Below are 24,156 nucleotides of genomic sequence, written 5' to 3'. Positions count from 1 at the left end.
TCTCAGCGCAGAATCGAGTGCAGCAACAAATACCAAATCCTCTGCTGCTAATTTGGCATCTCCCATCCCTTCCCCACGGCAGCATCTGGGCAGTGAGGCTTCGAGAGTGCAGATGCTTCAGGATCAGCTTTGAACATAAACCCAAATAAGTCACTTTTGGCAGATTAAACTGACTCCTTCTGGAAGCCACTGCAGGGGAAGAGCACTTGTTTATTAAAAGAGACAGCAGAAATCAGGGCATGAAAGGAGCCTTTGTCTCCTCGCCCATCACCTTACTCCATTTATCTCTGCGTTAGCGCCTTTGCTTCAGGTGTGCGGGGAAGCCTCGGGCTCATAATCCTAGAATCCCATCTCCATAAAAACACCGGGTAGAGAGGAAACCCCCCTCCCCCCTCCCCCGGCTCGTGGGCCCTGCACATCACGGGAGCCCCGCGGTCACCTGCAGCCGCCGCTCGGAGGAGGACCCGCGGCTCGGAGGAGGACCCGGCCCTCGGAGGAGGACCCGCTCGGTCCGCCCGCTCGGTCCGCTCCGCTCCGCCCCGCCGCGCCCGCCGCAGCCCCGCAGCCCGGCCGCCGCAGGGCCGGCGGGGAGCGAGCGGCAGCCGGCGGCATGAGGCGCGACCCGGCGCCCGGCTTCTCCATGCTGCTCTTCGGCGTTTCCCTCGCCTGCTACTCCCCCAGCCTTAAATCGGTGCAGGATCAGGCGTACAAGGCGGCGGTGGTGCTGGAGGGCAAGGTGCAGTCCGTGGGCCCCCCCGCCGGCGGCGGCAATGACAGCCGCGGAGCCGCCGGTCCCGACGGGGGGGTCGTGGTCAAGGTGCTGGACCTGTGGCCCCTCAACAGCGGCGGGCTGCAGCGGGAGCAGCTCATCAGCGTGGGCTCCAAGGCGCCCTGCTTCAAAGTGAAGCGCAACCACCGCTACATCTTCTTCCTGGAGCCCACCGAGGAGCCGCTCGTCTTCCGCACCGCCTTCGCCCCGCTCGACACCAGCGGCAAGAATCTCAAGCGGGACGTGGCGCGGATCCTCTGCACCGACTGCGGTACGGGCCGCGCCGCGGAGGCAGGGGGCGGCGACCGGGGGGGCGCCGGGACCGGCGGTGGTGGTGATGGTTGGGGGGGCGGTGATGGAGCGGCGGCGGGCAGCCGCGGGTCGACAGGTCTGGTATCCCCTGGGCTGGATGGGGGATGCCCCGGTGATAGTTCCCCCAACCCCCGCCTCAGCTGCTGCCGGCACGGGGGCCCCGCCCGCACCGGGAAGCGATGCGCTCAGCCGGGCCCGAGCCGCGGCAGCCGCGCTCTCTCCCATTCCCTCGTCCCAGGGACCCCGTTCGCCCGGCTCAAGGTCCCGGCCTGCCCTGGCCGCCCCCGGCGCCCTGCCAGTAGCGCAGCCCCGAGCCCCGTGGCGGGGAGGGCAGGGAAGGGGCCTCAGCCCGGCGGCCGCCGGCGTTCGGGTGGTAGCGGCTGGAGCTCCCGGCCGCAGCAGTTCTTCGGTGTCCCCGCCGCGCTTGGCCTTGGCGGTGGCTGGAGGCCGCGACTCGGAGAGCCCTGCCGGGCTGCGACTCTGGCTCCGCCGGCGCCGTGCGCGGTGCCGCGCTTCGCTGCCGGGCGCGTTCGGCGGTGCGGTGAGGGATCCGGGAGCGGGGCCTGGGTGGATGCGGGCTCCTAGGTGTGCCCCGAGTGCCGGGAAGTTTCGCCTCCCGCAGAACGGGGGCCTGGCGCAGTGAAGTTGGTTCTGGTTCGGCGCATTCCGGTGCCTTCTCGCCGCCGGGCGCCGTGCGCCAGGTGCGGATCCGCCGCCGCCGCCCTCCGAGCGCGGTTACGAAATGACTCCAACCGGGCAGCTGCTGCTGGAGCGGCGCTCCCCGAGTGCCCGAATACCCCTCGCTGTCCTCCGGCAGGGCAGGTGCCTCCGGCAGACAGGCCGCTGGAGACCGGGCGAGGACAATGCCTGCATTTTCCTTGGGCTGGGACCTGAGCTCACAAAAATGCGTGGCTGGCCGCGGGTCCGGCTTGAGTGCTCGGATAATATGCCACAAAATCCGGAGCAGGGCCGGCGGGCGTTAACCTGGGGTGCTCCGAGCTGCCATGGTGCTGCCAGAAATGGATTTAGATCCCTGCTGTGTGGTGGGATACGAGGATATGTGGGGCACATCTCCAAGGAACCCGGTTCCCTGCCAAATGACAGGACGCTGCAGTTCCTTGCCCGGTTAAATGGCCTTTTGCCTCAGTTAAGTGGCCTCTTGCCTCATTAAAAGCCAGGTGCTGTGCAGGGCTATACTTAGCTCTGTCATGAACATCTGTGTGCTGCCTTCTTTCTGTTGTTGTGCTATTAACTAGGTGCTGCTGGGGCAAACACTGCTGTTCTGGCTGCTGACCCCAGATCGTGAAAGCCAGACCTGTCTCTTTTTTTAGTTATCCAAGAGATAAATTTAGCAGACTGTGTTTCCTGGGAGAAAGGTGGAACCTCGTCCATGACAACGTGTTGTTGAGGAAAATGGGCTAGGGCTGCAGATGAGAAAACCCATGTGGGAGGCACTAATTTCATGTGTATGTGGGCCAGCCTGGGCAGAGAGGATTAGTGAGGTAGTGGTGGCACTGCTGAAAGGAAGGCAGATGGGGGGAGTTTCTCAGGGCTGTGGTCTCATCATCTGGTGAAAGCACAGTAGAACCTTGGTGGCCTTTAATTTTGTTTTTAAAGCAAGAGGGATTCCAAACTTGTGCATCTCTGTGAGCAGGGTATGACTTTAAGAAGAACAGAGGCTGCTCCACTGCTTCCTGGATCAGGCCCGAAGTGTTAATGTGTGAGCTGCTGTAACAACAGTAGTTAAGGGTTGTCATTCTGCCCATGACACCTTCTTGGAGCTGATGCTTTTGTCTCTGTGGTTGGATGGTCTGGGTAGGCTGCCTGGCTAAGGCACTCTGCAGGTTGCTGTGAGCTCTGTGGCAGGTTGCAAAGGGAAATGAAAAGCTGCTGGCTGGGAACTGACATAACTGTGGCTTAGTTCAGTGAGGAAGATTGAACAGGAGCTGCAGCCTGCTGAACTTGTGGTTCTCCAAGCACTTCATGCTCTCGGTTTGGCTAGGAGGTTACTTCTGAAGGTGACATTCCTGGCACAGTCTTCTGATTCCTTCACCCAGGCTGCTGGAGAGGTGTGGACTGGGAAAGCAGGCCATGACCTGCCTTGTTTCTCCTTGGTTTCTGCTGGGAGGGGAGATCCAGAATGGTGCAGGGCTGTTTCCTCTTGATGTGCAGCAGATGGGGGCTGTGGACAGCTCCAGAGCTGGCTGAGGTGTAGTGTCCTGACACAAGGTGTGCTCCGAGGGACAGCTGGGCTGCAGTCTTGTGAGGAACATTATGGAGCTAGGGGGAAGATACTGGGACGGATTCTGAGCAGGGACCACTTCTCAGGGGATCTCATGGCTCTGATCCCTCCAATCCTCCCAATCCCAAAGATGCAGACCTCACAGGACCATCTTCTTCCTTCTCTGGCTCTGTGCCTGAGTCTCTTTTCTAGTGATTCGTCCCCTTCTCGCAAGCTAAGGTGCTGCGTGTCCTCTGCTATCACTGTTTGCCAAGGTCCAGGGTGTGTTATGGGATTAGGCCTGTGGTCAGAGCATCTGTGTCTCCCTCCAGGGAACAGTCCCTGCTGCTTGCACAGCTCATGTAGGGGGACAAAGTGGATGGTGAGACTCTGCACAGGACCCAGGCCCTCACCAGGCAGAGGCAGGAAGGCTGAAGGTGGCACGGGATGTGGAGGGAGAGCAGGAAAACTGATCTATACAGCTGAAATGTGTCTGGGATCCCACCTGGACCCTGCCTGCCTCCCTGCTGAGATCCGGGAAGGGGAATTCTCACTTTGGCCATTCCACTGCTGGGCAGGCTTTGGAGGCTGAAGCTTCCCTACCTGCAAACCCTGGGGATCTGCAGCTTTTGCATCTTCACCCAGCCATGGGTTTGTGTCCCCCTGGCACACAGGGAGCAACCTGGTTTTGTCTCACCACCCACTTGCCCATCTGAAAACCTCTTCTGCACTGGGAATGTTATTATTATTTTTTTCATCTAGTTACATAATGATTCCTGTCCCTGCTTCTCCTGTCTCTTTTCTTGACATCTTTCAGCTCCTTGTTTTGCACAATCTCTCTCTCCTTTGTGCCTACATGCACAGATCAAGGAAGAAGAAACAGGTGGAAGACACAGTGCTGGCTGTCACTGCTGGGATGGTTGTGTGATGTGATATTCCTGCTGGGACCACTCCTGACTTGAATCCAGAAAGGGGGTTGTGGTTCTGACACTCCTGGACTTTAAGGGCTGCTCAGGTCATCATCTGTTTTCTGCTCTCTGAGTCCCTGCTTCCCGTGCAAAGGTTTACCTGCAGATACTTTGTGTGCAGGAGGGAATCTCACCTCTCTGGGCTCAGGTTTCTGCTTTTGCATATGCAGAAACTTGCAATGAGCTTTAATCAGCCCTTGCAGGTCTCCCAGAGCACCTCAGTGCAAAGGCTGCAGTGTTTCAGGCTGAACTGCACAACTGGCCTGCAGGATTAGCTATCTTAGTCTGGGCAGGTAATCTGGTGGTGGCAGATCCCTGGGAGGATTTGCAGGCAGAGAACCTGTTGTTGCAGCATGTCCTTCTTGTGAGATTAGGTCTGTTTATTTTTTCCAGTGGGGAGGGTGCCTTGGCCTCGCTGGGGCTCAGGAGCTTGCTGGGTCTGTGGCATGTCCATGGTGGCCATGCGATGCCGGCAGCTGTTTCTCTGCTGCTGCTAGGAGCCAGGCTGGCTGCAGCTGGGCTGCGAGGAGGGCAGCCTTGTTTTGAACTGCCCGCGGAAAAATGCAGCCCTCTGTATTACAGCGTAGGTGTTACTGCCTGAAATAGCTCTGGCAACTTCCAAACAGCAGCTCTTGCAGAAATAGCCCTCTCTGCTGTCCTGTGAGTCGTGGGGCTTGCTCCAGGCTGGGCTGACACAGGGCAAGGCTGCAGATGGGCTCCAGCCATGGGTGCCAGTTGTCTGCCTCCATCCCAGGACAGCTGTGGAGCAAGCAGCAGGGAAGCTGGATTTTCTCACACACCACCCTGCTAATTAGAGCTGTCTGAAACTATTTCTCACCACCTTCAGAAAATCACACTTCCTTAGGATCACAGAAGATTGAAAACTTGCTTCCCTCTTGCCTTGAGTTTCTACAGATGGGGAGTGGTCACTTTGCTGCAGAAAACTTTCACCCCTTACAAGGACAGAGCCTTTTAGGAACAATTTCTTCCCAGCAAGGTTTCCCAGGCACTGTCCCAGGCTGCCAAGGGACGTGGTGTGATCACCATCCCTGGAGATGTTTAAAAGCTGCCTGGATGTAGTGCTGAAGGACGTGGTTCAGTGGCAACAGCTGAGCAGCAGTGGTGGAGTTGTGAGCTCTGGGTGAGTGTTGGACTGAACGATCTCAAAGGTCTCTTCCAGCCTCAGCAGTTCTATGATTCTATGATTTCTGGGTACTCTCTGCTCCTGGTTAACTGGCACACAGGATTTGTCCTGGGAATGGAGCTGGGGTAACTGGGTCCCCTTAGCCAGGTCAGCTCCTTGTCTCCCAGCTGAGGCAGCTGTGATGAGTAGGTGACAACTGAAACTTTGCTTGTGTGCTGCTGCAGGTCCAAGTGATTTCAGCTGTACCTGCAGGAGCAGAGGTTGTGGCCTCCCAGGTGTGTGCCCTGCATGGAGCCAAGCCTGGCCAGTTTTCCAGTTGTCCTTTTGGAAATGTTTAACTAAATAAAGCATCTCCCCAAGGACCTCTCTCAAGAAGAGTAGCCTAATAGGCTCCTGTGTGATCCCCGCAGTGCTGGTTTCTATATCTAGGCCTCTCCACACACGGTCCCTGGACACCGGCTGCTGCTCGGTGGCTGTCTTTGTGCTCCACTAGCTGACAGCCCTTAGGTAGGGGCCCTGAGGCGTAATGCCCTTTCTAAATCACAGCCAACGCCTTGATGTGGGTTTGGATCTGGATCAGAAACTGGTGCATGCTTGGGAGCACAGAGGCAATAAACTCCATCGTCAGGAGAAAAGGGAGCCATGTTTGGCCATAGCTGAGCTCCCCACTTGGTTTGAGCTGTGTAAGGCAAAAGACACCATGGTCACCAGGGCCTTGAGCCTTAAAGCATTTGGCACACCCCAAAATCTACTACAGACTTCTACAAGGGATCAGTTTTGGTGCTGTACTGCTCAGGTGAGGGTGCTACTCCTAGCAGGATCAGATAGGATTGCCAGTTCCTGTGAGCAGTGTGGCATGGTCACAGCCTTGTCAGGTGTGGGGCACTGGAAGCCAGTGCTGGATTGCATCTCCTGCCCGTTTCCCCTCCTGGGTCACTGTGTGACACTGCTGAGTGCAGAGGAGAGCCATGCTGACCTGGGACAGCGTGTGGGCTTTTCCAGAGAGATGTGCCAGCCTTTGGCAGGCAAGGGTGCAGATGTAGTGAGGAGGGCAGAGGTGAGTGGTGTGCTTGGCCAGGAGGCGCTACAGGGGATGGATCCATGGTGGGCAGCACGTTTGTGAGGCTGAATGTGACCATGGTCATCTGAGAAACTGTCTGCAGGGGAGCTGAGCAATAAAGAGCTGGGAAGTGCTAAAGTGCCTTTGCCGAGCTGGGAGGTGCTGGGGCTGCCTGGCAGCTTCCATTGGTCTTCTTGTGCCCACTCAGTGCCAGGTGTGACAGCGTGGTCAGTGCTAGTCATGCTGCTGGGAGCTGGGCTGGGTGCAGCAGAGATGTCAGTAAATCCTGCTTCTCTCTGCTCTGCCCTGCTCGGAGGAGGCAGCCTGTGAGCAGCAGCCTCCCAAGCTGCTGGGCCACTCTTATGCCCGGACAGTGTGGTCTGAAGGAGAAGGTTGTGCCCTGCTGCCTCGTGAGGTGTTCCCTGTGCTGTGTGGTGCCCATCCGGTGCAGATGGCAGATTTTACCTGTCCTCAGTGGAATCTCGGTTAGGGGAGGCTCTGGAGGAAGCTCATCTCCCTGGCAACTTTGGCAGCCAGGCTTCTGCTTGCCTACTGAATAGGGTGTGCAGCAGTCGAGCCCCTGAAGTGTGCCAGCACCTCTCTGCACTTGCCTTACCAGGGCTGGGGGGAGGTGGAGGAGTCTGCCCACTGCCAGAAATGCTGAGGACAGAGTATTGAGTCTGTAGGGTAGGCTGGAGATAAAAGGTGGATGAATCATTGAGCTGCTCTATCTCTGCTGAGTGACCATGCTCCCTGTGCTTGGCTGCTGCAGTTGATGCTGGGCTGTGCACTGCAAAGCTTGCCCAGAAGGGCCTTAGGACTGCTTTCATTTCATCTTCACAGTCCAGCTCCATCTGGGTGAGATGGTGACCAGTCTGGAGGAGGAGGACAGGGGGACCCCCAGAATGCAGGGTACTGGAGGGGAGCAGATGGTTTGAATCTTGAAAGAAGATAATTTGTGTAACTCCAGACAGAGAAGCCTAGGAAGTGCTCAGGTGAGGGGGAGGATCACTGCTGTGCTCAGAGAGCTTGGGAGGAGCTGTTGTGTGGAATTCACAGCAGAGACACTGCTCAGGGGTGGTGGTGTGTGTATTAGGGAAGAAAAATGAAATGAGAAAATCAGAGATTCAATGGGTCAGGCTGGGACAGGAGAAGCTGCCTTGGAGAGCACTGGTGTTCAGCTGAGCAGAGGTCTCTTCTTTCTGCCTATTCAGGGCACGCAGCTCTTGCTGAGTCTGTAGCCGTGTCCATAGCCGTGTCTGTAGCTGTGTCCATAGCCGTGTCTGTAGCCGTGTCTGTAGCTGTGTCTGTATCCATGTCTGTATCCATGTCTGTAGCCGTGTCTGTAGCTGTGTCTGTAGCCGTGTCTGTAGATGTGTCTGTAGCCGTGTCTGTATCCATGTCTGTAGCCGTATCTGTAGCTGTGTCTGTATCCATGTCTGTATCCATGTCTGTATCCATGTCTGTAGCCGTGTCTGTAGCTGTGTCTGTAGCCGTGTCTGTAGATGTGTCTGTAGCCGTGTCTGTATCCATGTCTGTAGCTGTGTCTGTAGCCGTGTCTGTAGCCGTGTCTGTATCCATGTCTGTAGCCGTGTCTGTAGCTGTGTCTGTAGCTGTGTCTGTAGCCGTGTCTGTACCCATATCTGTAGCCATATCTGTAGCCGTGTCTGTAGCTGTGTCTGTAGCTGTGTCTGTAGCCGTGTCTGTAGCCATATCTGTAGCTGTGTCTGTAGCTGTGTCTGTAGCTGTGTCTGTATCCGTGTCTGTAGCCGTGTCTGTAGCCGTGTATGTAGCTGTGTCTGTATCCGTCTCTAGCCGTGTCTCTAGCCGTGTCTCTAGCCGTGTCTGTAGCCGTGTCTGTAGCCATATCTGTAGCCGTGTCTGTAGCTGTGTCTGTAGCTGTGTCTGTAGCTGTGTCTGTAGCCGTGTCTGTAGCCATATCTGTAGCCGTGTCTGTAGCTGTGTCTGTAGCTGTGTCTGTAGCCGTGTCTGTAGCCGTGTCTGTAGCCATATCTGTAGCCGTGTCTGTAGCTGTGTCTGTAGCCGTGTCTGTAGCTGTGTCTGTAGCCGTGTCTGTAGCCGTGTCTGTAGCTGTGTCTGTAGCCGTGTCTGTAGCCATATCTGTAGCCGTGTCTGTAGCTGTGTCTGTAGCCGTGTCTGTAGCCATATCTGTAGCTGTGTCTGTAGCTGTGTCTGTAGCTGTGTCTGTAGTGGTGTCTGTATCCATGTCTGTAGCCGTGTCTGTAGCTGTGTCTGTATCCATGTCTCTAGCCGTGTCTCTAGCCGTGTCTGTAGCCGTGTCTGTAGCTGTGTCTGTATCCATGTCTGTAGCCGTGTCTGTAGCCGTGTCTGTATCCATGTCTGTAGCCGTATCTGTAGCTGTGTCTGTAGCCATATCTGTAGCCGTGTCTGTAGCCATGTCTGTAGCTGTGTCTGTAGCCTGTCTGTAGCCGTGTCTGTAGCCTGTCTGTAGCCATGTCTGTAGCCGTGTCTGTAGCCATGTCTGTAGCCGTGTCTGTAGCCGTGTCTGTATCCATGTCTGTAGCCGTATCTGTAGCTGTGTCTGTAGCCATATCTGTAGCCGTGTCTGTAGCCGTGTCTCTAGCCGTGTCTGTAGCTGTGTCTGTAGCCATGTCTGTAGCCATGTCTGTAGCCGTGTCTGTAGCCATGTCTGTAGCTGTGTCTGTAGCCTGTCTATAGCCGTGTCTGTAGCCGTGTCTGTAGCCGTGTCTGTAGCTGTGTCTGTAGCCGTGTCTGTAGCCATATCTGTAGCTGTGTCTGTAGCTGTGTCTGTAGCTGTGTCTGTATCCATGTCTGTAGCCGTGTCTGTAGCTGTGTCTGTATCCATGTCTGTAGCCGTGTCTCTAGCCATGTCTGTAGCCGTGTCTGTAGCTGTGTCTGTATCCATGTCTGTAGCTGTGTCTGTATCCGTGTCTGTAGCCGTATCTGTAGCTGTGTCTCTAGCCATGTCTGTAGCCGTGTCTGTAGCTGTGTCTGTATCCATGTCTGTAGCCGTGTCTGTAGCCATGTCTGTATCCATGTCTGTAGCCGTATCTGTAGCTGTGTCTGTAGCCATATCTGTAGCCGTGTCTGTAGCCATGTCTGTAGCTGTGTCTGTAGCCTGTCTGTAGCCATGTCTGAAGCCGTGTCTGTAGCCATGTCTGTAGCTGTGTCTGTAGCCTGTCTATAGCCGTGTCTGCAGCCATGTCTGTAGCCGTGTCTGTAGCCGTGTCTGTAGCTGAGTCTGTATCCATGTCTGTTTCCATGTCTGTAGCCGTGTCTGTAGCTGTGTCTGTATCCATGTCTGTAGCTGTGTCTGTATCCATGTCTGTAGCCGTATCTGTAGCCGTGTCTGTAGCCATATCTGTAGCCGTGTCTGTAGCCGTGTCTGTAGCCTGTCTATAGCCGTGTCTGTATCCATGTCTGTAGCCGTGTCTGTAGCCGTGTCTGTAGCCGTGTCTGTATCCATGTCTATAGCTGTGTCTGTAGCTGTGTCTGTATCCATGTCTGTAGCCGTGTCTGTAGCCGTGTCTGTAGCTGTGTCTGTATCCATATCTGTAGCCGTGTCTCTAGCCGTGTCTCTAGCCGTGTCTCTAGCCGTGTCTGTAGCCGTGTCTGTAGCTGTGTCTGTATCCATGTCTATAGCCGTGTCTGTAGCTGTGTCTGTATCCATGTCTGTAGCCGTGTCTGTAGCTGTGTCTGTATCCATGTCTGTAGCCGTGTCTGTAGCTGTGTCTGTATCCATGTCTGTAGCCGTGTCTGTATCCATGTCTATAGCCGTGTCTGTAGCCGTGTCTGTAGCCGTGTCTGTATCCATGTCTATAGCCGTGTCTGTAGCCATGTCTGTAGCCGTGTCTGTATCCATGTCTATAGCCGTGTCTGTAGCCATGTCTGTAGCCGTGTCTGTAGCCGTGTCTGTAGCTGTGTCTGTAGCCATATCTGTAGCCGTGTCTGTAGCTGTGTCTGTAGCTGTGTCTGTAGCTGTGTCTGTAGCTGTGTCTGTAGTTGTGTCTGTATCCATGTCTGTAGCTGTGTCTGTAGCCGTGTCTGTAGCCGTGTCTGTAGCCATATCTGTAGCCGTGTCTGTAGCTGTGTCTGTAGCTGTGTCTGTAGCTGTGTCTGTATCCATGTCTGTAGCCATGTCTGTAGCCGTGTCTGTAGCCGTGTCTGTATCCATGTCTATAGCCGTGTCTGTAGCCGTGTCTGTAGCCGTGTCTGTAGCTGTGTCTGTATCCATGTCTATAGCCGTGTCTGTAGCCGTGTCGGTAGCTGTGTCTGTAGCCATATCTGTAGCCGTGTCTGTAGCCGTGTCTGTAGCCGTGTCTGTAGCCATATCTGTAGCCGTGTCTGTAGCCGTGTCTGTAGCTGTGTCTGTAGCTGTGTCTGTAGCTGTGTCTGTATCCATGTCTGTAGCCATGTCTGTAGCCGTGTCTGTAGCTGTGTCTGTATCCATGTCTATAGCCGTGTCTGTAGCCGTGTCTGTAGCCGTGTCTGTAGCTGTGTCTGTATCCATGTCTATAGCCGTGTCTGTAGCCGTGTCTGTAGCCGTGTCTGTAGCTGTGTCTGTAGCTGTCTGTAGCCGTGTCTGTAGCTGTGTCTCTAGCCGTGTCTGTAGCTGTGTCTGTAGCCGTGTCTGTAGCTGTGTCTGTAGCCGTGTCTGTAGCTGTCTGTAGCTGTGTCTGTAGCTGTGTCTCTAGCCGTGTCTGTAGCTGTGTCTGTAGCCGTGTCTGTAGCTGTCTCTAGCCGTATCTGTAGCTGTGTCTGTAGCTGTGTCTCTAGCCGTGTCTGTAGCTGTGTCTGTAGCCGTGTCTGTAGCTGTCTCTAGCCGTATCTGTAGCTGTGTCTGTAGCTGTGTCTCTAGCCGTGTCTGTAGCTGTGTCTGTAGCCGTGTCTGTAGCTGTCTGTAGCCGTGTCTGTAGCTGTGTCTGTAGCCGTGTCTGTAGCTGTCTGTAGCTGTGTCTGTAGCCGTGTCTGTAGCCGTGTCTGTAGCTGTGTCTGTAGCCGTGTCTGTAGCTGTCTGTAGCTGTGTCTGTAGCTGTGTCTGTAGCCGTGTCTGTAGCTGTCTGTAGCCGTATCTGTAGCTGTGTCTGTAGCTGTGTCTCTAGCCGTGTCTGTAGCTGTGTCTGTAGCCGTGTCTGTAGCTGTCTGTAGCTGTGTCTGTAGCCGTGTCTGTAGCCGTGTCTGTAGCTGTGTCTGTAGCCGTGTCTGTAGCTGTGTCTGTAGCCGTGTCTGTAGCTGTCTGTAGCTGTGTCTGTAGCTGTGTCTGTAGCCGTGTCTGTAGCTGTCTGTAGCCGTATCTGTAGCTGTGTCTGTAGCTGTGTCTCTAGCCGTGTCTGTAGCTGTGTCTGTAGCTGTGTCTGTAGCCGTGTCTGTAGCTGTCTGTAGCTGTGTCTGTAGCTGTGTCTGTAGCCGTGTCTGTAGCTGTCTGTAGCCGTATCTGTAGCTGTGTCTGTAGCTGTGTCTCTAGCCGTGTCTGTAGCTGTGTCTGTAGCTGTGTCTGTAGCCATGTCTGTATCCATGCCTGTAGCCATGTGCTGGCATTGCTGGGTTTTGCTGTGTTTGGTGATCCTCTATGGTCTCCGTGTTTTTCCTGTGTCAGGGTCTTAGCACAGGCAATTGCTCCCCTTGGTATCTGTGCAGTACCTGCCATGGCTGAGGGGTGATCTGCTAGAGGTACTCTCCAGTGTGAATCAAGAGTTGGAACAGGGCTGGGTGGTGGCACAGGCTGAGCATGGCCCCAGCTGGTGTAGCAACTTGAGGATGGAGCTGGCTGGACTGATGTGAAGAAGTTGTTTGCAGAAAAGAAGCCAAAAGATGACGACAGTCCTGACAAGGCTGTGGGAACTGCAAAGCAGAGGTATCTGCTCCTCTGCAAGGAGTTATCCCCTTGTCCCTGGTATCCTGGTCTGGAGTTGGGTGAGATCTGTCAGCAGAGATTGGGCAGACAGCCATCTGGAATGGCCCTGGTATGGGTGACCTCCTTGCAGGCAGACAAGATAGCTTGCTCTGAGGATCTGAGACTAGGGACTATGCTGAGGTCTGTTCCTGTTCTGTTGTCTGATGTTTCAGCCCAGGGATAAGGTGCTTCTGCTTACAGCATCTCTCCTTGGCCAAGGCAGTTCTTTAAGGTCTCTTGGATGAGGGTAGTGGCCACAGCAGTCCTCACTGGTCCCCTGAGCTGCTCCAAACCCCATTGTCTGTGACAGGACAGTGCCATCCTTTCCTGTATCCCCATTCCTTATTGTTTGTTGGGCCTTGGAGTTCATCCTTGCAGGCTGGAGCATGTGTCCTGGTTTTGCAGGAATGCCTCATAGTAGGTGGTGTCCTGGAGGAGAGCTGGCTGGGGAAAATGCTTGTGACAGAGTACCCAGTTCATGCTTGTGACAGAGCACCCAGTTCACGCCCTGTCCTGACACAAGGGGACTTTTCTTTGCCCTCTTGATGTAGATGAGAACTCTGGGAAGCCTTCCCAATGGGTTCAGGAGCTGAAAATGAGCCTGTGGGATCTTCAGGTAAGAGCAGGGCCCCAGGACTGATGGAAGGCAGATCTTGTCTGTGGTGGTTTTCTAGGGCAGGTCTGGATGGGCAGTGCTGTGCCAGGTGGGTTATGGAAGTGCTGAGGATGATGGGGGGCTCTGCAGAGGTTGTGCTGCTGAGTGGGAGAGCTGGGTAGGGCCTGCCAGGCTGGGGAGGGTATTTGCATTCCTTGTAATCAATCCCTGCTCTGCCACTCTTCGTGATGGCTCTCTAAGGAAATGCTGTTCAGGATCTTGTCGGTGGTCTCAAGGCAGGCAGATGGCTTGGCAGGAGAGTGGGGACTGTAATTAGCTCTGCTTTCTGGGCTGCCTCAAAGTTGGCAGCAATGCACCAGCCCTGGCTGCTGCCCTGGCTGGAGCCTGTCCCCGCTGGAACCTGGCTCCCCGCGGCTCACTGTCCGCTTTGGCTCTTGGAGGTGGCTACACTGGGACCAAGCCAAGGTGCAGCCAGGAGCAGGTATGGCCTATGCTGTCGGTCTCTGCAAATGTACTGTGGGCTTTCCCAGTGCCCAGGGGTGTGTGGGGATGTGGAGGACAATTAGCAGCACATTGAGGAGCCCTGTGAGTAGGCAGGGAGTAAGAGTGGGCTGTCAGGATACCTTTCTGGGGACTTGGATCTTCCCTGGAGGCCTGTGGGATGGTGACACAGTGATGGGAATGGCTGCTTCTGGCCCTCATCTGGACCCACTGCTCTGGGGGTCCTCTCCTTCTCACCTCCACCCTTCTGGTGTTCCTCAGCTGCCTTCTGTGACACTTGATGCAGAGGAGAGGAGGAGAGGGCACCTGAGTGGCTAAGTCTCTACCTTCAGCCTTGAGCTGGGCAGAGTTGCTGCTGGGAGCCCAGCTGAAGCCATCAGCTCCTTCTCTCTGTATCCCTGCTGGGAGAAGAAACTGTCTTCCCATCCTGTCTGCCATGTTGTCTCTTGTGCTGCTGGTCCAGAGCTTCATGAGGCTGCTGTGACCTAGGGAACATCAGAGCTTCTTCTCATGGGGCTGTGGAGCACTTGCTGCCTGGGCAGCTGCATATTCATGTCTCGTGCTGCAATGAAGTGGGGATTCATGTCCTGGGGGAACCTGGCATGGCAGAGTGTTTCCTGCTGGCTTTGAGGAGGTCTGGAGACTCTTTCTCATAGTGTTGGAGAGCATGAGTCCCACAGGCCTGTCCCCAAATCCACAGAGCTGGGACAGAAATAAGGAGCTGAAGGAGTTTCTCTGCAAGTCCTTCCTGAGGCTCCTGGCTTGGCTTGGCACACTCCTGACATGTGGCAGGAGGAGGCAGTGCCTGTTCCAGCACCCACACACAGCCCTGCTTCTCCAGCAGTGCTGCTGGGCCCCAGGCAGATGGAGCAGGCATCAAATAAGCTTCCACCACCCAACACTGCCCTGAGCTTGAACACTGCCAGGAAGGTTCCTTACTATCAGGGGTACAGGGTTCTATGCTCTATACTGGGCTCTATGCTCCAGAGGGATCACTCTTTGCCATACTTTCTTCCTAGTTTGCTGATCTCAGCTGGTCCTCCTGGCATGGAGGACACAAGAGGATGGGTCCAGAGCATGACTATTGTTATTTCTTGGGCATTCAGGCACAGCAGCAACTGCAGGCCGTGACAAACAGTGTAGGTGCCTGGGACCTGATGATGCAGAAGAGCCCAAATGGGCTCATGGGCAAAGAGGGAAACATCTAGAGGGGGTGAGGTGGTCTGATGGGTTTGAGAGGATCATAAGCAGGTGAGGTGCTGGGAAAGGCCCTGAGGTTTTTAGGTATTGGGCAGGACATAGCAGTGGATGTAGAATGGTGTGGATGGAAATTAGGAATTCTACAGCTACAAGAAGGAGGGTGATGGGGAGCAGCAGGAGTGGGCTCACCCAAAAAAGGTCCTTTTTCACAGTGCTGCTGCTGGAGCTGCAGGGAAGACATCACACAGGTTCCTGGAAGCCATGCTTGTGGGGAGTGCACAGCTGGGTTGAAGTTGCTGATTCTGAATTTTCCCAGCTGGGATGGGCTATAGTGAAGGGCTGAGGCAGTGCTGTGGCTGTACCCCAGGAGGGACTCTGTGGGGAGGTAGTTAGTGATCAGTAACCCCTGTGTGAGGCCTGGTCTCCACTGCCTGCCCCAGCCCCCCGTGAAGCAGCTCTGTGGAGCACCTGGCCAGTTTCTGGAGCATGGGCATGCAGCAAAAGAGCCAGCTGTGCCTGGGCAGCTGGGCTGGGTGTGCTGCAGAGGGGGGGTTGGGTGCTTGGGGGGAACCCACACAGTGCTTGCAGATTTGGTGCAGTTCCATCTGTACCGCTCACGGTAGGAAAGCTGCTGAGCACCCCCATGCTGCAGCTCCCAGCCTGCTGAGCAGCAAGGATGCTGCTCTGCTAGGGCCAGGCACAAGCTGGGAGCATGCTGGGCTTGTACCAGTGCTGGGAATCAGCAGCAATGGTGATGAAACTCTGCTCTCTCTCCAGTGGCTTTCACTGATGCACCTCATAGCAGTCCATCCCCCAGGCTGCAAGGCTGTCTCTGCTGCCAGCCAGTCCTCCCTGGAGGTGGTGGACCCCGCTAAAAAGGAAGCAAACACTGTAGTGGTGCTGCAAGCAGCTGGAGGATCTCAGTGGGTATTTGGGGGTAGAGGAGCTGTGGCTTGTTCCTGGAATGGGTCCTGCAAGGGACCTTCCTGGTACCAGCTAGCAGCATGCTGGCTGTCCTTGGGTGGCCATCTAACTCTGAACATTTCCAAGCCAAGCTCAGCTCACAGCAAAGGTGTTAGATGCACAAGGACAGACACCTGTGGTTCTCAGGCCTGCCTGTGGTCTGCAGAAGCTCACTCTGTCTTCAGAGGGGGGAGCTGACATGTAAGGAGACAGTTCCTGGCAGCCCTTTGCGTGGTGCCATGCAGGCCACTGGCAGCCAGGATGCTTTTCTGGGGCTCAGAGCTAGCTGGGAGTGCTGGTGGCAAGCATGGATCCCGAGGGCACTTGATGCTGCACACTGGTGTGGAGAGAGAATTTCCCAAGCTGTCAGCAAGCTGAGCTGCCTGGTGGTGCAGTCTATGATGGGAGGGTCCTCAGGGTGGGCAGGCTGTGATGGGAGGGTGCTCAAGGTGGGCAGGCTGTGATGGGAGGGTGCTCAAGGTGCGCAGGCTGTGATGGGAGGGTGCTCAAGGTGGGCAGGCTGTGATGGGAGGGTGCTCAGGATGGGCAGGCTGTGATGGGAGGGTGCTCAAGGTGGGCAGGCTGGGATGGGAGGGTGCTCAGGGTGGGCAGGCTGTGATGGGAGGGTCCTCAGGGTGGGCAGGCTGGGATGGGAGGGTGCTCAGGGTGGGCAGGCTGTGATGGGAGGGTCCTCAGGGTGGGCAGGCTGTGATGGGAGGGTGCTCAAGGTGGGCAGGCTGTGATGGGAAGGTCCTCAGGGTGGGCAGGCTGTGATGGGAGGGTGCTTGGGGGGGGGGCAGGCTGTGATGGGAGGGTGCTCAGGCTGGGCAGGCTGTGATGGGAGGGTGCTCAAGGTGGGCAGTCTGTGATGGGAGGGTGCTCAGGGGGGGCAGGCTGTGATGGGAGGGTGCTCAGCGTGGGCAGGCTGTGATGGGAGGGTGCTCAAGGTGGGCAGTCTGTGATGGGAGGGTGCTCAGGGGGGGCAGGCTGTGATGGGAGGGTGCTCAAGGTGGGCAGGCTGTGATGGGAGGGTGCTCAGGGTGGGCAGGCTGTGATGGGAGGGTGCTCAAGGTGGGCAGGCTGTGATGGGAGGGTGCTCAGGGTGGGCAGGCTGTGATGGGAGGGTGCTCGGGGGGGGGCAGGCTGTGATGGGAGGGTGCTCAAGGTGGGCAGGCTGTGATGGGAGGGTTCTCAGGGGGGGCAGGCTGGGATGGGAGGGTGCTCAGGGGGGACAGGCTGTGATGGGAGGGTGCTCAAGGTGGGCAGGCTGGGATGGGAGGGTGCTCAAGGTGGGCAGGCTGTGGTGGGAGGGTGCTCAAGGTGGGCAGGCTGGGATGGGAGGGTCCTCAGGGTGGGCATGCTGTGATGGGAGGGTGCTCAAGGTGGGCAGGCTGTGATGGGAGGGTTCTCAGGGGGGGCAGGCTGGGATGGGAGGGTGCTCAGGGGGGACAGGCTGTGATGGGAGGGTGCTCAAGGTGGGCAGGCTGGGATGGGAGGGTGCTCAAGGTGGGCAGGCTGTGGTGGGAGGGTGCTCAAGGTGGGCAGGCTGGGATGGGAGGGTCCTCAGGGTGGGCAGGCTGTGATGGGAGGGTGCTCAAGGTGGGCAGGCTGTGATGGGAGGGTGCTCAAGGTGCGCAGGCTGTGATGGGAGGGTGCTCAAGGTGGGCAGGCTGTGATGGGAGGGTGCTCAAGGTGGGCAGGCTGTGATGGGAGGGTGCTGGGGGGGGCAGGCTGAGCTGCCTGGTGGTGCAGGCTGGGATGGGAAGGTGCTCAAGGGGGACAGGATGTGATGGGAGGGTGCTCGGGGGGGCAGGCTGGGATGGGAGGGTGCTCAGGGGGGGCAGGCTGGGCTGCCAGGCTGCTGGTGCTTGCAAGCTTCTGCAGCTTGGTAGCTGCTGCATGGAGCAGAGGGCTTAGGGTTGTGTTTTGTGCTCAAAATGACCCTGAGAGCTGCCGTTGAGGCCCCTTCCCCAGCCCTGTGGGATGCTGCATGCCTGTCAGTGTTCCTGGGAGGTGATCCAAACCCAGGCAGGCAGAGCCTTCTGTTCCTGTTGGCATCTGCAGGCTCCTCCTGGTGAGGGGAAGACAACCAAGACAGCTGATCCAGGAGCCATTCTGCCTTGGGTCGCAGGCATCTCCAGGACTCCCCTTCCTTCAGGCTGTGGCCTGAATCTCCTTCTGCTCAGTGGCAGCAGAGCAGAAGCAGAGAGACCAGAGCTGCCTCCACAGGCCAGTGCAGGGGCAAGGAAGCAGAGTAGAGGCTGCCCATGGTGCTGATGCGCCTGCTGAAACCCAGCTGGGTTTGCCCAGAAGGCTCAGTGCTCAGACTGGTGACCATGAGGGGGACCATGGCCTTTGCAGGAAGGAGGCAACAGATGGTTCATTGGGCAAGAATGGAAAATACTTTTCCACACTGAAGTTTGAAACTGGCTGATGGCTGCTGAGAGCAGCAGACCTCATAGCTGGATGTTAGAGCATCCAGGAGAGGAGCTGGTAACTCCCAAGCCATAAATACATGAAGAGGCTTCAGAAGGGCAGACTGGGATAAGGGAAGGTGCCATGAGGAAACTGGCCTTTTGGAACCTGCAAGCTGGGAGAGTGGAGATGATTTTCCTGCAGTGCCTGGTGCCAAGGCAGGCCTAGGCAGCTGCAGGCCCACAGATGCTCCTTGCCCATGGGGGGTGCTGGCTGATTACACAGGCTGTGAGCATACTGGTGCTGAGCTCTAGGTTACTTTTGTCCAGCAGGAGCTCCTGGGGCTCCTCCAGCCATGGTGGAGCCCTGATGCTGTGCAGCTAGAGAGAGAGATCTTGTTCAGTACTTTGTTCTTGATGCACAGGAGACATGTGGCTGAGCGTGCTCTGGCTGGGCTCTCAGAGAGTTGTCTTAGTCCCTGCCCCTGCACAGAGCTCCCCAGGGATCATGTCTGGCATGAGGGATGCTGAGGCATGAGGGATAGAGCTGATCTCCGTCTGGGATGCTTCCTTAGGTTGTGCAAGGTTTACTGAGAGCATCCTGGGAACCTGCTGGGAGGGGATGTGTGGCAGCTTTCCTTTCCCATCACCTCTCTCATAATTCAGTGCCCTTTCCCATCACTGCCTTCAGGGAATTGCCCATCTCTTGCACTTGCCTGGTGGCCAGGCTGTGTCCCAGAGCCAGCAGAGCAGCACTAGCCCTTTTCTGCTCTGGGTAGGCAATAAAGTCCTTGGCACTTCATGTCTTGGACATGTCAGGTGCCAGGTTAAAACTGCCTGGAGGCACAGCAGAGATGAACCCTGCCAGGCCTTGGATTCAGACCCAAGGAGGCTGCAGAGTCCCAAATGACTCACTCAGGTGAGTGAGCTGCTCCACAGGGCTTGTTTGGAGATGGCAGCAGTGCAACCAAAGCTGGCAGCAGAGCTGCTGCCCGTCTCCTGTCAGCTCTGCTGCCTGCTGGTGCCAGAGGTAAACCTCCTGCCATGGCACAGGTTCCCAGACACTGCACACTGGTGGCCAGGTTTGAGGAGGGAAGAGTGGTCATGGTAATGGGCAGTGCCTGCATGGGGGAACCATGCACTGGGTTCCTCCTATTAGAAGCTAAGATCGGCAACCTGCCAGGCAAAGGAGAATATTTTGTGTTGGAAGGGACCTTTAAAGATCTTTCAGTTCATAAAATCATAGAATCACTGGGTTGGAAGGGACATCCAGAGAGCATCAAGTCTAACCCCCTGGCAAAGCAGGATCACCTAGGACAGGTCACACAGGAACATGTCACAGAATCACAGAATGTTAGAGGTTGGAAGGGACCTCCAGAGATCATTGAGTCCAACCCCCCTGCCAAAAGCAGGATCACCCAGGGCAATTCACACAGGAACACATCCAGGTGGGTTTGGAAAGACTGCAGAAGAGACTCCGCAACCTCTCTGGGCAGCCTGCTCCAGGGCTCCAGCACCCTCACACCAAAGAATTTTCTCCTCATGTAAGGATGGAATTTCCTGTGATGGAGTTTCTGTCCGTTGCCCCTCGTCCTGTCTCTGGGTGCTACTGAGCAGAGCCTGGCTGCATCCTCCTGGCTGCAACCCTGCAGCTGTTTGCAGACATTGATCAGATCCCTTCTCAGCCTTCTCTTCTCCAGGCTAAACAGCCCCAGGTCTCAGCCTTTCTTCCTCATACACTCAGTCCCTTCAGCATCCTCCTAGCCTCTGCTGGATTCTCCTCAGTAATTCCCTGTCCCTCATGAACTGGGAAGCCCAGAACTGGGCACAATATTCCAGGTATGGTCTTACTAGAGCTGAGTAGAGGGGAAGGAGAACCTCCTTCAATCTGCTGGCCACACTCTTCTCGCTGCACCTGAGCGTACCATTGGCCTTCCTGGCATTGCTGTCCCATGGATAAATTATTACCAATCAGGACTCTGAGGTCCTTCTCTGTGGAGCTACTCTCCAGCAGGTTAACCCCTGGCCTGGTGCAGGGGGTTATTTCCACTGGATTGGTGGGAAGGGGATAAGTGTGGAGCCTGGGGAAAACAGATCCATGATCCCGGGGCAGAAAGCTGCCCAGCCGAGGGACTTGGAGGTTTGGAGAGGTTTGCTGTAACAGACACGATCCTGCCAGCAAGAGGCTGCTAACAGGATTTTATGTGGAGCAGCTTTTGCTGGACTAAACTCATCAGTGCTGGAGGGCACAGATGGGGGTAACCTCCTGTCTGCAGCATCTGAGGGAAGCCCCCTCCTTGAAATCTCCCTTCCATGGCTGATGTTCTTCAAAGGAATGGTCTTTATTGCTTCTTTGTGTAAGGGCTGACATGGGAAACCCTTCAGCAAGGAAAGAAATTTTCCCTTTCATAGTGGCTTGCACTTGGCAGTGTTGGATTTTCTTCCATGCAGCTATTGTTTTTCTCTTTTCCCTCTTCTCTTCTCCTCCCTCCCACACATGCTCCTGTCTACCACACATCCTTAGCTTTCAGAGCAGAAATTGCAGCTGAGCTGAGAGACCTCTAACGTGTTTTTAATGATGGTTTTGCTTCCTTTTCCTGCAACGTTCTCTCAGGCTGCACTAGGTTGAAAATCTGAAGGTGTTTCAATGACCTTTTTTTTTTTCTGTTTTGGATCTATTTTTGGGGGAAGTTTCCTGGAAATTCAGTGTTTGGGTGAGAAGTGGGAACAGAAAGTTTTCTGATGCCACTAGATATGCAGGACATGCAGGCTGGACCTGGGAGGGGCACTCAGCATCTCTTCTTGGTCACTCTCTTGCAGGAGTCTGCTGGTGAGACACAGGCATATTTGGAGGAAGTTAGGTTGTTTTTGAGGAGAAAAGTCACAGAAGTCTGGGACTGCCTAGAGGTCTTCCTGATTAGCTGAGCACCTTCTATAAAGCTTGGGAGACAAGGAGAGAGCAGTGTTCATTGCCTGGACTCCAGCAAGGTCTTTGAGGCTGTCTCTCCCACACTGATAGCCAATCTGTGGTGAGCAGACACCCCAGCGGGTTGAAGGGCCAGGGGCAGAGATCAGATACCAGTGGTACACAGATAGCTGGAAGGCAGTAACTGGTGGTGTATCCAAGGGCTCGGTACTGGCTGCCATCCAGTTGAACAGCCTCATTAATGATCTGGGTGACAGGGCAGGGTGCACCCTCAGCCAATTTGTGCTGCCACCCAGACCTTGTCAGGCTGGAGAAATTGCTGCCAGGAGCCTAATGCAGTACAACAAGGAGGGTGGCAAGTCTCTGGAATGGATTACCTGGAGAGGTTGTGGATTCCCTCTCCCTGGAGATGTTCAAGGCTGGGCTGGATGGGGCCTTGAGTAACCTGGGCTAGTTGAGAGGCTTTGCTGCCAGACAGGGAGCTTGGGGTAGATGATCTCTAAGGACTCTTCCAGCCTGAGTTGTTCTATGATTCTCTGATTCCATGACAGGCAAGTTCTCTGCTTGAGGAGGAGCAACCCCCAGTACCAGTATACGGTGGGACCACCCAGCTGGAAAGCAGCTTGGAAGAAAAGGCCCTGGGGGTACTCATGGGCACCAAGTTCACCATGAACCAGCAATGTGCCCCTGAGGCAGAAAAGGCCAATAGTATCTTGGTCTGCATTAGATAAAGCAGGTCAAGGAATGTGATCCTTCCGACCAGCAGCACTGGTGAGGCCACACTTGGAATACTGTATCCAGTGCTGTGCTTCCCAGTACAAGGGAGGCCATGTGCACACTGAGAAAGTCCACCAAAAGGGCAGAGAGATGATGAAAGGGCTTGAGCAGCTCTCACGAGGAAAGGCTAAGAGAGCTGAGACTGTTCAGCCTGGAAAAGAGAAGGATCAGGGGCATCTGGAAGGAGGAGAGCCAGGCTCTCTTCAGTGGTGCCCAGTGCCAGGACAAGGGGCAGGGGACACAGACTGAAACACAGGAGGTTGTGCAGTCTCTGTCCTTGGAGGTATTCGAAAGCTGATGATATGAGCCTGGTCAAACTGTTTTGGGTAGCCATTGGACAAGATGGCCTCCAGAGGTCTCCCAGCCTCAACTGCTCCCAGACTCTGTGTGGGAGCCCCCACAGGACCTCTTGCCCATGTGGTTCTCACTTGTAAATGAAGGGCTGCAGACACCTGGAGAGCTGTTGGATATGCGGATGCCCCTGGGTTTGTCTGGAGGTGTTGGGCTGTGTAGCAGGGTACCACAGACCTTTGGCCAAGGAGGCAGTTGGGGCCAGCAACTAGGGTGGAGGTCTGGCCAGTTCAGTGGAGCTGTCCCCATATGAGAGGAACACTGGGGTCATGCAGTCTTTGGTCTGTCTGTAGAGTCTGGATCCAGAGCTCACTGTGCTCCCCTGGCCTTGGACCCTGCCTCTGTGTCTCCCTTCCTCTCAGAGTGAGAGAAGCAGCACCTGCCCTGTTCAGAGTTCTGCCCACTGCTTTCAGTGATGCTCAGACATGTGAGTGAGCTCTTGTGCCATCCATTGACTCCTTGGGGCTTCCAGCACCCAGGCTGACCTGGATCAGGCCCAGAACATGCTCTCAGCTTGCTCTCCCTTCCCTCCATCCCTGATAGGTCTCAACCACCAGTCTGTAAGACACTGCCTGGCCTTACTGACATGCACTTAGGGCAGGGAGGACTCCAAAAGCCCTAGGCTCTGGAAGGCTTCTTCTGCCATAGCCAAGATGCTCAGGGCCCTGATGCCGTGGGAGGGCTGAGAACCAAAATTACCAGGCCACGTATGACAAAGAGTCACAGAATCAGAGTCACAGAGTCGAAGAACCAGAGAGTCACAGAATCACATTCACAGAGTCGCAGAGTCACAGAATCACAATCACAGAGTCACAGAGTCATTCACAGAGTCAGAGTCACAGAATCACAGTCACAGAATCACAGAGTCACAGTCACAGAACCACAGAATAACAGTCACTGAATCATAGAGTCACAGAGTCACAGAATCACAGTCAAAGAATCAGTCATAGAGTCACAGAGTCATAGAATCAGAGTCACAGAATCACAGAGTCAGAGAATCACAGAGTGACAGAATCATAAAGTCACAGAATCAAAGAACCACAGAGTCACAAAACACATAATCACTCACAGAGTCACAGAGTAACAGAATCAGTCACGGAATCACAGAGTCACAGAGTCACAGAGTCACAGTCACAGAGTCTTAGAATCACAGAATCACACTCACACAATCAGAGTCACAGAATGAAAGTCACACAATAAGAGTCGCAGAATGAAAGTCACAGATTCACAAAATCACAGTTCCAGAATCACAGAGTCACAGAACCACTAGTCACAGAGTCACAGAGTCACAGAATCACAGTCACAGAATGAGAGAATCACAGAGTCCAGAATCACAGTGTCACAGAGTCGCAGAGGAACAGAGTCACAGAGTCAGAGGCACAGAATCACAGTCAGAGATTCGCAGAACTACAGAGTCACAGAGTCACAGAATCACAGTGTCACAGAGTCACAGTCACAGAATCACAGTCACAGAGTCACAGAATTACAGAATCACAGAGTCACAGTCACAGAAGCACAGTCACCGAATCAGAGTCACAGAATCAGAGTCACAGAGACACAGAATCACAGATTCACAGATTCACAGAGCCTCAGAGTCACAGAATCACAGACTCACAGAATCACAGAGTGACAGAGTCACAGAATCACAGTCCCAGAATCACAGATGCACAGAGTCACAGAATCACAGTCACAGAGTCACAGAATCACAGACTCACAGAATCACAGAGTGACAGAATCACAGAGTCACAGAGTCACAGTCACAGTCACAGAATCAGTCACAGAGACACAGAATCACAGATTCACAGAGCCTCAGAGTCACAGAATCACAGACTCACAGAATCACAGAGTGAGAGAGTCACAGAATCACAGTACCAGAATCACAGATGCACAGAGTCACAGAATCAGTCACAGAATCACAGAGCCTCAGAGTCACAGAATCACAGAGAGACAGAATCACAGAGTCACAGAATCACAGATGCACAGAGTCACAGAATCACAGTCACAGAATCACAGACACAATCACAGAGTCAGAGAATCA

General features: G+C 55.2%; 1 protein-coding gene across 1 annotated transcript in view; it reads left to right on the top strand.

The window, feature by feature from the left end:
* The first annotated feature begins 610 nt into the window (after nt 1-610).
* The window catches only part of NRG2 (neuregulin 2), a 258,744-nt gene continuing 235,198 nt past the window's right edge, over nt 611-24,156 (top strand). The window contains exon 1 of the mRNA XM_054389078.1: nt 611-1,040. Coding sequence (XP_054245053.1) covers nt 611-1,040 — 430 coding nt within the window. The remainder of the gene's footprint in view (nt 1,041-24,156) is intronic.

Source organism: Indicator indicator, chromosome 18 (genome assembly GCF_027791375.1).
Source record: "Indicator indicator isolate 239-I01 chromosome 18, UM_Iind_1.1, whole genome shotgun sequence".
Taxonomy (NCBI): Eukaryota; Metazoa; Chordata; class Aves; order Piciformes; family Indicatoridae; genus Indicator; species Indicator indicator.
This window is presented reverse-complemented; position numbering and strand designations above follow the sequence as displayed.